We start from the raw sequence: 14,567 nt of genomic DNA, 5'->3' as shown, positions 1-14,567 counted from the left end.
CATGTGTTATTTCTTGTCCATTTGATAACAGATATTCTAACAGGGGTTAGGTGATATCTTACTGTGGTTTTGATTTTGATTTGCATTTCTCTAATATTAGTAGCATCTTTCCATGTGCCTGTTGGCCTGTGCCTGTGTCTTCTTTGGAGAAATGTCTTAGTCCCTGAGGAGAGTCCCTGCTGTCCTGCCTTTCCAGTGGATGCTTTAAGGTTTGTAAATGGGTCTCCCTTATCTACCATCTATGTGCTTTACAAATTGGGTGTTTTGGGCTGGTTTCTGGGTCAAGTAAGTTTGCTCACAAGCCTTTTAAGAGCAGGTTTTCCATTCTCCACAGTTTTGTAATTTTCTTGAACATAATTCCATTGATTTTCAAAGCCTGTTGTTTGGGGGGCTTGTTTTTCCTGTGCAGGATCTAAGGGTTGGAATGCCTGATGTAGAGCTTTGATCTGTCACTCCTCAGGGAAAAGTTCTGCGCCTTTCATATCCCTCTTGATTGTGACTTGCTGTGGCTGGGGTGTGTTTGTATTCCCTCAAGAATCCATGTCTCTGCTTCTGTTTACCCTCTTGATGCTACACTTTTATCCTCTGTTGTTGAGGCTCATTTCATTCTATTTTTAGGTCCCTTTCAGAAGGAATTATTCTATATGTAGTTGCAGATTTGTCATGTCCATGGGAGGAGATGAGTTCAGGATCTTGCCATGCCAACATCTTGAACTCAGCTCCCCAAAGCACTTGTTTGTTTGTTTGCTTTTTACTCAACAAGGAGATGGGTTCCTTTTTCCTAGAAAATGGCTGGAAATTTTAAACCATTCACACATTTTTTCGGTACCAGGTAACTGAGTCACATTGAGAGTAATGTGCATCACATTAAGGCCAATTTAACCAAGAATGCAGAAGCAGCATGTTGGTAGAACCACTGAACTCAGAGTCAAGAAAATCAGGGTTCTCAATGTAGTGTTCAATGATTCATTAGTTGCGTATAAACCCAGCTACATCAAAAACTAATGATGTACTATACAGTGGCTAACTGAACATAATAAAAAATAAAAATTAAAAAAATGCATATTTAATAGTAAAAAAATAAAACCCCCTAAATATATATATATATAAATATACATATTTATATATATATAATATAAAAATAAAAATATATATATATTAATATATATATATATAAATATATATATTTATATATATAAAATGCCCATGCTACTGGAAAAAAAAAAGAAAATCAAGGTTCTCAACAGAATACTACAGGAATGATCTTGAGCCTAAAATTAGTGATTGAATAGATAAACTTTGTGGCTCTTTTCAGCTTTAATTGTCCACTGTTCCATGTCAGCCTAATTCATCATCACTTGTGAAAACCTACCACCATTAAGGGTCAGTTAAAAATTTCCTGGATCATGAATTTCACTTACTTGCAAGTAGAGAATCTTCCAGAATGTAGTTTTATTAAAACCAGTCTTGTTATTATTCATATTTGGATATACCATGAGTCAAGTGATGCTCCTAAGACATAACTATTCATGCATTAAGTCAATCATTTAAAAAAATTAGTGACCTCTTATATTCAAGAGACTGATCTAGACACAGTAGGAGCACAAAAATGAAACACACATATAGATCATTCCTGCAAGAATGTTTCCTTATATAGAAAAAAAGATGTAAACTCAAATAATCATATGGTGAGGTAGGTGTTAGGTGACATATGAGACTTACAGATGGAGAACAACTAGAACTGAGTAAATATTAATTCTATCCCTGATGGGGTCATAAATAATATAACATAAATAATGTTTTTAACAGCTGAATGTATTCTACTACGGGGAAACATAATTTGCTTTACCAGTACCCTATACCCACTTTTTTGGTCAGTTAAGTTCATTTATTTATGAAGAATTTTTTTTCTTAGTGGAAGCCAAAAACAAGCAGCACTAGCAGAGAAGGACTATATAGTCTATAGTAGAAGAGACATTCAGACAAAGGAAAAGCATTTGTGTGTTCATATTAAAGTATGAAGGCAAGATCAAGATTAGTAATTCTAATTTTTATGGACCCTAGGATTGCCTTAGACTCAGAAGAACCCTTCAGATCCCATGGGCCCTGACTGTTCAGCTTTCTGCAGACAGCACACCCATTACTTGAGGTAACCTGAGTGAGTCTCTCATCCTCATAACCAGAGGAACTCAACAAAAACAAGTCTCTGTAAAGAAGAGACCATTACATATAATAGTGCGTGATTCAGTCCCAGCCAACTCATGAAATAGGTTCTACTTACGCTTTTGATTGGAGAACTATCTTACCAGCACCCAGATTTCCTTTCCTTTTAGATTCATTGTCCTTTTTTTATATCAGGTCATTGGAAAAGTCCATTTCTCTTTCTTAATATATGTTAAATACAAATTAGGTACGAGGCCTCATGTTTAAACATGGGAATGGTTTTGGAGATGAAGGACACATTCTCTACCACAAGAAGCAAACAGACTCATAGCAAACCCACAATTACAGCGTAAGGTAATAAGTACTTCGAGAGAGTCTGCAGAGGATGCTATGGGAACACAAGGCGGGGCCAGAGTAGAGGAAGTTTCCCGAGGAAGGTGATCTCTAAGCTAAGCTTTAAAAGATAAACAGTAGTTACCTCTACTTTAAACTCCAGTTCAAGTTAGGGTTCTCTGGTCGCTAAGAAAAACATTTATTCTCATTGCTTTTTAAATCCTACTGCAGATTTGAGTTCATTTTCAATTCTGATACCTTGATCTTAGGTCCATGATTTCTGTAGCAGTTTTTGGTAATCTTTGATTACCAACATTATTTCTCCATTTTCTTCCTTTGTAGTATATCCCAAATCTGCCTGACCATAAGAATCAACTAAAGCTCATGGTAAGTATTCAGGTCCCCCAAACTGTTCCCTGGAGATTCTGATGCATTAAAGTTTGGATTTTTTTTTAAATCAAGTGTCTCAGGTAATACTCATTATTAGGCATGTTCCGGAATCATTTTTCAACTATCCAAAGTTGTTATTATTATCATTTATTTAATTTTTAATAATGGGTTTTCTGTTACCCTTACAATTTTTTGCAAGATTAGTAAATAAGAAAGGAAAGAAACAAAATTTCCCATTAGGAAAAAAAGTTGCCCCCTTTTAGATGAGTTTTATAGATAAAGACACATAAACCTAAATTATAGTTTTAAAAATATTTTTTTGTGGGTTAATTTTGGTTAAATTTTGTATATACAGCTATCTTGTGTGAACTTTGTTTTACTTTCATTGTAATCCATTCAAATGTGTTATTCCCAGTTTAAGATACTCATTCTTTTTGCATCCATGCTTATGATTTTTCTTTAATTAGAGAAACACAATGTAGATTTAGCTTTTAGGGATTTGGGTAGGAGGGTATAGAGGGTATAGTGGATGGATGCTATGTCAAATTGAGAAACACAGAGACAAAAAGTATTTAATAAAATATGGGCATATAGGGATTATCTGCTGTTTGTATGGGACATTTAACAGTTTGATGAAGGAAGTATAATTTTGCTATGCTGTCAGAGTTTTGCTCCATATGCATTCCAAGCAATGTGGTAAGAGCATGAATCTCATGACTCTTTTGGCTTAATAAGTGAAGCAAGCACTGACTTTATTATCAAGTATGTTAAAGGGAGGCCAAGTGTCCCACAGACATCAGTTGTTAATAACTCAATACCTAGCAGCTGTTTATTGAATAAGAACATAAACAAAGACTCAGAACAATTTGTAATTAGAAATAAGAACACTGGAACAGGAAGGTGGTATCTTTTTTCAGAGCCATACAAGGTAATATGGCTCCCACAAGAACAATCACGTCTAATCCAGAACTATCCCATTTGTCACACTAGTTAGGTATTTTTGTATCTTCTTACGATAGGTGGAACTGGAAATTCATGTTACAATGGACAGTATACTCTTACTAGTTCCTTTTGTATAACTATATCTGTCATAGATTTATAGGCTTCTATTTGTTGAGGGCAGTGTAGTCATTGTCAATGAATATTTTTTGTCATCTTCCTAAGTTTCAGTTTTTAATATCCTTCTATATAGTATCTTACAGGTATGTAAAGTAAGTAAACTCATTTTTAAAGGGTATACGAAGGTACTTGTAGCACCGTGAATTGATCAGGAATATTTGTGTCTGGGTATATTATACGTTTGTGTAGAAATTTTGTGCTTGTACGTACACAGAGAGCTCCCAATTCTTAGTGGTAGAATGAAATTAGCAAAGACCATTAAATTAATAAATAAGAACAGAAAGCCATTTATTAGTTTAAAATGGGAAATTGTAAATTATGGAGGAACTTAAATATTAGAATATGTACAATTAGAGGGGATCTTCTCCTGGTAGGCAGGTTACATGGGAAGTATTCACCAATTCAAAGATCTATAAAATTGCACTGCAAATTACTGTTCTAGTGAGTATAAGTTCTTATGATCGACATATTCTTTTCATATAGGAAAGTGAACTATAATCAAGAAGTCACTGGGTGAGTTTAGAAACAGACGCACACAAAAAAGAAAAGAATTCTTAATTTCTTCATGGTCCTAGGATCAGATAGCCTGGTGGGCCCACCTCTCAACTGTACCTAAACTTCAAAGTCAATATATTAACCAAAATCTCTGTATCCAACCCACATCAGAGGGGTCTAGGCCTGTGATATTGGAAATATCATATGGAGAAGGCTGAGGTTTTCTCTCTCTTAGACAGTGCTAATATATTTTTATCTGCATTAAATTTATTTGGTCGGCACTTTTTTCTTTAGTAATAAAAAATACTTTGGTAACAGTAGAACATTTCAAACCAGAGTGTTATTCTAGTTATCTTTGCTGTGATCTATTCTAATTTAACTCTGAGAGGTACTCTGTTGCAGCTACCTCTCACCCCAATACTGGTAAAACTTACTGTAGCACCTTGATATTATGTTGACATATGGGCAGGAAACTTTTAAAATACATTACTTGAAGTCCTGTTTATATTTTCATTTTCAACTCAAGTGTTGAAATATACTTGAATATATTTAAGAGATATAGGTATGTTTCCAATACACATATACCTTTTTGTATGTTGGAAAACTCATTCAGCATTCTCAGAAAATGGTACTTCTAATCAAGGACTGGGGTATTACTTAAGCTTATAATGGCTATCATTCAAATCCACTATAATTAAATTTCATATCTTTCCTGCAGCTAATATCTACTTTGATTCCATCAAGGTTTTTCTCATTCTCATTCTGACCTAAAAAAGAGAGCCATCTGCCAAATTAGTAGCATGCCTCACTGCACCTGGACCTCTCTTAATTTTAACACAAGCTTTACCCAAACATGTAATTTTGGGATGGAAAATTCATGGGAAACAGGTCACTCCTCCTCAGTCTTCTCCCAAGGCAACATCACTAACTAATGATAGCAGTTTTCCCTTGGGTGAGACTTGGGCTGAGTCTTAGAAGTGGACTTCTCAACCAGAAATCTCCAGGTGACTACACTTGCTTCTAAAAATTGGAGTTGGCATGGCAGATGAAATTAATTTGGATTCCTTCCCTATCTTATGGTATCTGACAAGAATCTGTCAATTTTGAATTCCAGCATTTATCTGAAAGTAATTGTCTACTGAAAGTTTTCTGAATCAGGAAAGCACAAGTTTTCTGGAAAAGTTTTTTTCTCCCCTTTATTCCCTGTGGATCTTCTCATCAAGACAAACAAAATTGCCAAATATTATCTGTAAAGGCCTGAAAAGTAGCAAGATTTGCTAAACATTTAAAGCATTTACTCAGCTAATTTAGCTCAAATTCCTATCCATGACTTATAAAAGCTTTACTACAAGATTTTTATTTAATTAAGAAAATAATTTGGGGGGGGTGTGCCTGGGTGGCTTAGTTGGTTAAGCATCTGCCTTTGGCTCAGGTCATGATCCCAGGGTCCTGGGATCGAGCCCCTCATTGGGCTCCCTTCTCAGCGGGGAGTCTGCTTCTCCCTCTCCCTCTGCCCCTCCCCCCTGCTGTGTACGTGAGCACTCTCTGTCAAATAAAATAAAATAATTATTAAAAAAGAAAATAATTTGGTTTTGAAGTAGTGAAAAACATTTCTTATAAATCTATTGTATATGAATGATCTAATATTGAATTTCTTCCATGTTAAGTGAAACTAATATCTAGAAAGTTCTGAAATTATAATACCACTAGGAATTTCTTAAGCACCAAAGCAACTATTGGTTAAAAGAATCAAATGGGGGCACCTGGGTGGCTCAGTCAGTTAAGTGGCCGACTCTTGATTTTGGCTCAGCTCATGACATGGGTTGTGAGATCAAGCCTCGAGTCGGGCACTGTGCTGGGCGTGGAGTCTGCTTAAGATTCTCTCCCTCTCTCCCTTTGCCACCTGGCCCCCCAGCCCCGGCTCACACACACTCTCTCTCTAAGACAAAAAAAGAATCAAATAGATGATTATCTGTTCATAGTCCTATTGCTCTATGATGAAAGGAAATATAAAACATAAGAATTTTATACTTTACAGACTAAAGGGTCTTAAAATTATTGGTGAAAATGTTAACATATTAAGAATATTTTAACTTAGTCTTTAGTTCATAATCAAGTATTGGTTTAACTCTTTTACCTGTGTATTACTGGCTGAATTGACAAAAAAGAAAGAGAGAGAGAGAAGAAGAAAGCCATAAGAGATGATTCCAAAGATGCTTCCATTTGTAAAGAATAGATATGTTAGAAAAATCAGATTATTTCTGATGTATAAATCAGAATTATTTATATTTTTGGGGTATGAAGACTGATAAACTTCCAAAAGGCAAAATGGCATACTACCTGAAATCATCTCAATTTTTGGATACACATGCTGATTTTTCCCAAAGATGAGTTCCCTTACTTCTAATATTTTATAGAAGTCGAGAAATAAATATAGTCATTAAATACAAGATGATAAAAAATACCTGTAATTTTATTTGTAAGACCTGTAAAATTAGGATCCAGAGTGGGGCTTTTCAAATTTATTCTCCTTATTTCTATCTTCTTCAACTTTCATGCTAATAGACTTTTTTTCATATTTGGAAAATTATACTTTTTCATCTTGAATATTGCTAATGCCAGGGGCAAACCCATACATCTGAAAAAAAAACCTAATTTTATTTTTTATGTTAGTGATATTCAGAAGGGAAATAAAATCCCTTCTTTTCCTTATACACGTTACTTCAATTAGTTCGTCTTTCTCTACACAACTTTATAATACTTGCCTCAGGCAGATATCTGCACAAAAGGTTCATTATGGAGCTGGCACACAAGTATTAAGAAGTGATGGAAGAAGAGCAGAAGCCAATTAAACAGGCTGCTCTGCCCAGCCTGAGACCTAGCAAGACAAGATCTCACATAAATGTATCCAAAATGACCATATTTGCTTATCTAATTCCTCTTCCATTTTGCTTATACCTTTACTTTAAATAGGAAGGGGAAAAAAAGAATAATAGTGTTAATGGTCACCTAAATGAGAAAACCGATCCACAGTGGGAATAGGAGAGTTTTACAGGTGAAAAATCTTATTCTCTGGAAAAATGTCTATTCATGTCTTCTGCCCATTTTTAATTGGATTATTCATTTTTTGGGTGTCGAGTTTTATAAATTCTTTATATAAAGAAGACATACAGATGGCTAACAGACACATGAAGAGATGCTCATCATCACTTATCGGGGAAAATACAAAACAAAACTACATGAGCCATCACCTCACACCTGTCAGAATGGCTACAATCAACAAAACAAGAAACAACAGGTGTTGGTGAGGATGTGGAGAATGGAGAACCCACTTGCACTGTTGATGGGATGCAAACTGGTACAGCCACTCTGGAAAACAGTATGGAGATTCCTTAAAAAATTAAAAATAGAACTATCCTATGATCCAGCAATTATACTACTAGGTATTTACCCAAAGAATATAAAAATACTAATTCAAAGGATACATGCACCACAATGTTTATGGCAGCATTATCTACAATAGCCAAATTATGGAAAGAGCCCAAATGTCCATCGACTGATGAATGGATAAAGAAGAGGTGGTAGACAATAGCCAAACTATGGAAGGAGCCAAGATGTCCAATGACAGATGAATGGATAAAGAAGATATGGTATATATATCCAATGGAATATTATGCAGCCATCAAAAGGAATGAAATCTTGCCATTTGCAACGACGTGGATGGAACTGGAGGGTATTATGCTGAGGGAAATAAGTCAATCAGAGAAAGACATGTATCATATGTTCTCACTGATATGAGGAATTCTTAATCTCAGGAAACAAACTGAGGGTTGCTGGAGTGGTGGGGGGTGGGAGGGATGGGGTGGCTGGGTGATAAACACTGGGGAGGGTATGTGCTATGGTGAGCACTGTGAATTGTGTAAGACTGTTGAATCACAGACTTGTACCCCTGAAACAAATAATACATTATATGTTAAAAAAAAAAAAAGAAGATAGTAGGAAGGGAAAAATGAAGGGGGGGGAATCGGAGGGGGAGATGAATGATGAGAGACTATGGACTCTGAGAAAAAACTGAGGGTTCTAGAGGGGAGGGGGGTGGGGGATGGGCTAGCCTGGTGATGGGTATTAAAGAGGGCATGTATTGAATGGAGCACTGGGTATTAAATGCAAACAATGAATCATGGAACACTACATCAAAAACTAATGATGTAATGTATGGTGATTAACATAACATAATAAAATTGGGAGAAAAAAAGGAAGAGGTGGTAGATCTATACAATGGAATATTACTCAGCCATAAAAAGAATGAAGTCTTGCCATTTGCAATGATGTAGATGGAGCTAGAGAGTATTATGCTAAGTGAAATAAGTCGGTCAGAGAAAGACAAATACCATATGATTTCACTCATATGTGGAATTTAAGAAACAAAACAGATGAACAAAGGGAAAAAAAAAAGAGAGAGAGGCAAACCAAGAAACAGACTCTTAACTATAGAGAACAAACTGATGGTTACCGGAGGGGAGGTGGGCATCGTTGATGAGCATCAGGTGTTGTGTGGAAGTGCTGAATCACTATATTGTACATCTGAAACTAACATTATGCTCTATGTTAACTGGAATTCAAATAAAAACTTAAAAAAGATCTTGTTCTCCATAAAAGCAAGAAATCTCTGAATCCTGAACACTTTTCAATGCAAAGGAGGTTCTGGAGCACTCTCTTGGCTTTCCATAAGTTCCTCATGTCACTGCTCCTTGTAGAATGCATTTGCCCTCATCTCCAGATGTGGTTCCATTGAATTTTTTTCTGTTTTGGAGCTAAAACTTCATATTGAATTGGCTGACACTACCCAAACTCTGGCCTTTTTGTCAGGGGAATTTTCAGCCACCCTGTCATTTTTCATCATTTTTTTCTTTTGGAGAATAACTCAAAGTACTTACTGGATTGAGAACCACAGTGAAGAAAAGTTCACCTCCTTGGATACTCTTGTCCAGCTCTTTAGGACCTCCTGGATATTCTTTGTAGAAAATTGTGTGAGTGAAAAGCCCACAGGTTTGTCTTGGAAGAACCTGAAAGAAGAATAAACAAGTAAGGAAGAAGTTCTTTCAACCATTAATTTGTTGAAACTTGAGTTTTTTTTCTCATGGAAGCTGATGCATAAGCTGGTGTCATTATTCAGCTCTTAACTAAGACCCAGAAAATCCTTCACACTCTGGGAATGCAAGAATGACATCAGTAAAGAAAGAGTACTGAAGAAAGTTGAAGAAATATTTTAAAACTAAGATAGACTTTGAATTATTTTAGCCACTTATCTATTTTAAATCTCCAAATCAGTACTGCTGCTATGAAGCCTAGTATGTTCCAGCATCTTAAGAAATAAAAAAGAAGTGAAAATGAGACTTTAAAAATATTGGAATTGTCTACCCTGTAATCTAGTAGGCAAAAATTTTAAGGATAATACTTTCTGCCAAAGTCTACACATGCACTAGAAAATGAAGCCAATTATTAACTTAATGTGATTCTTAAGAAATGACGGTATTATGCTGAGTGAAATAAGTCAATCAGGGAAAGACAATTATCGTATGGTTTCACTCATATGTGGAATATAAGAAACAGGGCAGAGAACTGTAGGGGAAGGGAGGGAAAACAGAATGGGAAGTCATCTGAGAGGGAGAGAAAACATGAGAGACTCTTAACTACAGGAAACAAACTGAGGGTTGCTGGAGGGGAGGTGGATGGGGGGATGGGGTAACTAGGTGATGGGCATTAAGAAGGGCACGTGATGTGATGAGCACTGGGTGTTATATGCAACTGACAAATTATCTCTACATCTGAGACTAATGATGTACTATAAATTGGCTAATTGAGGGGCAGGTGGGTGGCTCAGATGGTTAAGCGTCTGCCTTCGGCTCAGGTCATGATCCCAGGGTCCCGGGGAGTCTGCTTCTCCCTCTCCTTCTACCTCTCCCCCTGCTTGTCCTCGCTCTGTTTCTCTCTCTCTCAAATGAATAAATAAAATATTTTAAAAAATAAATTGGCTAATTGAGTTTAAATAAAAAAAAAGAAATGAGATTTTAAATTCGAACAAATATTTGAGACACAAACCATAGTGTCTTCTCCAGTATGGAAGGACTACTGCCCCAAATTTTAAGTCTGAAGCCTGCCAGTTCTAAAAGTTAAAAAGAGATTATGCTTTTGATTGTTAATTTTTATAAACTGTCATAAACAATAATAAAACATCATTTAGGAAAAAACCTTATTTTCATCCTTTGTATATGAAAGCCATTATTTGTTTCACTTATACACATTCATGATAAGGGTATGTTTTTCAAATTCTTACAGCTTTTCTGGTAAAATAACAGTGCAATTATAAAAGAAAGTGTGAATTAGTGCTGTGCAGGATGGTACAATCTTTAGCTAAATTTTATATAATGACTTCATAATGACCTGTGCTTCTCACTGTATACTTGAAGTAGTAGACAATTAATGAATATACTTTGGAGAGCTACAAGCTTACAGAATCTTAAATATACAAGTCTTCTGCTTATTGTCCTCAGTAAATTGATCTTCATTTTTTCTGTCTTTATTCTTAAAGCACATCTGGCTCAGTAAGTGCTTTCAAAATATTACCTATGTAGGACTTTTCATGCTTTGCAACCTTCTACAAATATACTAGTTCTTTCTCTTTAGTTTCTGTATTATAATAAATTTCAATCTAGTCCTTGAAAGTTTCTTACAAAAAACACAATTCTTAGCTCAATCAGTATATCATACATTGCTGTGTAAATTGAAACTTTATGTATTCTATTTATTTTTGTAAATTGGTCAAATATCCTTGGGAGCTATTCTATCTTGGTGAAATAGTTAAAAGAACTTCAATTTATTGCCAAGTATTAGCTCTGGTGATGTTTATGTTTAAAAGTACTACACATTCTGCAAAATCAATGGCAAACAAGAACCCGGTGCAAAGATATTCTAACTGAATTAAATATATTCCCTAACAATTCATGAAAATATCACTTTCCTGGAAATCAAAGCTTTATACGGCATTTACTCATTTTTTTTTAAACAAATACATATTCTCAACTCTATGTAAGTCCATGTGGGAGAACACAAAGATATATTCCTTCTACTCTTGAAGAATTTATATCAGAATAAAGAGAAATGCCCCAAAGCTAAATAATGAAATGCCCACATGTGATCAAATGCTAGGTTAGTTTTACATTTTAAAAGTGCATGATTCTGAATCACTTTTGGGATTCAGTTTGAATATCTTGCTTGAAAAACTATGGAAACATAAAGAGCTGTCTTTGGGACTTGATTGCCTTGCTGATTCTATGCAAAATGGAGAGAGAAAAGAAATTTGAGTTTTGTCTATTTCTCAAATTATTTGAGTTTGAACACTGAGAAGAGGAAGTGCAAGGGCTTTACCCTGCAACTCTGGGAAGGATTGCACTGCCGAGAGGATAAGAGCTACCATGAGCCCTAGGATGATCAGCGGGCCACCACAGGAGGCTGAGGAGATACTTAGAATGTGACAGGGTCATATTCCATTGTCTTGCTCACTGAGCTCAATGCTACAGACACTGAACATGTTCCTTGAAATAGCTCTCTTGTGTTAGAGAAGGAATGAGGGAGGGTTTTTTTATTTTTTTGTTGTTTGTTTGTTTTTTTGGTACTTTGCTATGGACTGCCCTGTAGAACTGGTTCTGGGACTATAACACTATCAAATTCAAACTTTGAGACATTGAGGAGACTATGGAAACTTGCTGACAATAACTGGGAGATGGTTAAGAAAGCCTAACCAACAAAAATCTTGACCAATGGGACCTGAAGCCAATATCCTGTACCTAAGACCTAAACCTGGAGCCGCTGTCAACAAATGCTTCTAGAAGCCACCAGTAAAGACCACCTAGGAGGCTGGCAGCATGACTAATGGGAATCTTTATCAATGGACACTTCCATTAGAAACAGAAAGTAGATAATCAGGATCTGTAGTCTAATTGCTTAGGGGGCTCTGGCTTTCTCCAGAAAGTCACATTTAGCAACCAGGGGTTAGGGTAGAGAGTCCTGGTTTTTCCTTAATTTCTTACTGAATGAAGACCGAATTTGTCTAGCAGGCAAAGCACTAGGACTGGAAACCCAGAGACTCTGGTTAGGGCACAAACACCTTGAAATGTAGTAGGCTTTTATATTCTTAGTGGAGTTATAAGATGATCTGTTATGGGAATTCACAGGAGAGTAGGCCTGAGTTAGCTGCTCAGCTGTTATACACCAAGGTGCTTTACATTAAATTATAGGATATGAGCTTGATATTGAGGAATAAAGGGAAGAAGAGTAGGTAGAGAGTGGTCAGAAAGTCTTTCAAGGTAGAAAAAATGACAAAGACATGGACACAGTAATGCTGTTTTAGAACTTTTGGGCTGGAGTGAGTCTGTATTAGCTACGGGAAAACAGAAGATAGAAAGGTAGATTTACTCTAAACTGTTTTCGGATACCTGAAGAGCAAGTTAAGGGGTGTGGAGATAATTGGAAGTATCAAGGTTAGGAAGGCCCAAATGAAGGCAGTGTTTTAAAAAGAATAAAAGGTTGGCACTATTCTGTGGGATAGGCTGTAGTGTGGGGGGTAAATGGAAGCTATAAACAAAGTAGGAACCAGCAGCACAGTTTACACATGAAATCAAGGCAGTGAATTAGGCTGTGGGAAACTAAGGGAAATAAAAATGTATTGCAAAGGAATTATTGATGGAATGTAGAGACTGGAAGTTGGAAGGCAGTGGCCAGCATGACGTTTGAATTGCAGAACTGAATTAGGAATAGCAGGATCAGTAATAGCTGGCTTGAAGAGAAGTAATGAGTTTCATTTAAGGCCTTTGGAATTTGATTTGTGAATATTAAAAAAAAAAGTTTCCCTCATCTCCTAAAACAAAATGTGGGTGTGATTTTTTCTTTTCATTCTCTTCCTAGGAAGGCATATTGGCTCTTGTGGTCTTAACTTGCACCTCTAGTTGGATGACTCCAAGCCATGTTCTCTCTCTTTTACTGCATAATCAACTGCCTGCTGAGCACTTCCCACTTGGACATTCTTATCCAAGAGCCCACAAAGCAAATATAGAGGGTTTCCATGGATTGCTACAAAACTGGAGCCATAGGGACACTTCCATCAAAACAGGAAATCTATGAGAGCCTTTATTACCTGTAAGATTTGTGCATTTATAATACAGGTAAACTATGTTTTCAGGAGAAACAAAAAATGAACATACCCCATGGGACACAGCCAAGCAAATTTTCTGGCAGTACACCCAGAAACAGAAACAAAAGAGGACAACATTTAATAAAGTCCTTAGAGACTTACGTTCACTATTCTACTAAGACTGCATATGATTTAGAAATGGCAGGAAAGTATTGAATACTCTTGAATTATAACCCAGGTGTCCTAAACTCTCTCTGGTCAAAAGGCTGGCAACTTGAGGCATAGGAGTTTATTTTCCAAAGAAGAAGGGCAGACGGGGCTGAAATAGAGCCATTATGTCCCCATCTAGCATTTACAACAGTTTTTATTGAGGAAAAAGTCAAGATGCAAGTTGATCCAAATTAAATGTCATTATCCATTCTGTAATTTTTGCAGACATTAGAAAACTGTCTGAAAAGAAGTCAGTTACACCTAATTCTAGAGAGTAGGCATCTGGTCAAACGTAGTCTGACAGGGAGTTCCAGTGCCTTACCACACAGTGTTCTGTGTGGTATTTCTTCCCAGGGTGAGTCTAAATCAGGAAGCCGCTTCCTAACTTCATCAGCACTCTTTGGATTTTCTAGTTTGGGCAAAAAGTAGGATTTAGTTCCTTTGGGAGGCCACACAAAGTATTAGGTAATAACATATCTTGACAGTATGCATGTGTCACCAGTGTAAAAAATAAAAAAACAAAAACACAAAATAGGGAAGCTTTGGAGAGAATTTGACAATGGATGTAAATGACTTAATTAACATCATCTGTTACATTCGTACTCTATATTATGATCTGTTAGTGATTATGCAGGACTTCATGTATAGCTTCTTGTTGTAAGTAGTC

The 14,567-nt window shown here is 36.1% G+C and overlaps 2 protein-coding genes across 2 annotated transcripts in view; one reads left to right on the top strand and one right to left on the bottom strand.

Moving 5' to 3' along the window:
* Nucleotides 1-14,567, top strand: part of LOC144381367 (uncharacterized) — a 476,769-nt gene that overhangs the window by 101,180 nt on the left and 361,022 nt on the right.
* LOC118535461 (bifunctional heparan sulfate N-deacetylase/N-sulfotransferase 3) overlaps nt 1-14,567 on the bottom strand; it is a 178,626-nt gene that overhangs the window by 77,878 nt on the left and 86,181 nt on the right. For both annotated transcript variants that reach the window (XM_036091796.2, XM_036091795.2), the window contains exon 6: nt 9,438-9,566. In XM_036091796.2, the coding sequence (XP_035947689.2) occupies nt 9,438-9,566 (129 nt within the window). The remainder of the gene's footprint in view (nt 1-9,437; nt 9,567-14,567) is intronic.

The sequence above is a fragment of the Halichoerus grypus genome, chromosome 3 (assembly GCF_964656455.1).
Source record: "Halichoerus grypus chromosome 3, mHalGry1.hap1.1, whole genome shotgun sequence".
Lineage (NCBI taxonomy): Eukaryota > Metazoa > Chordata > Mammalia > Carnivora > Phocidae > Halichoerus > Halichoerus grypus.
Note: the sequence above shows the minus strand (reverse complement) of the source record. Positions and strands in the feature narration are given on the sequence as shown.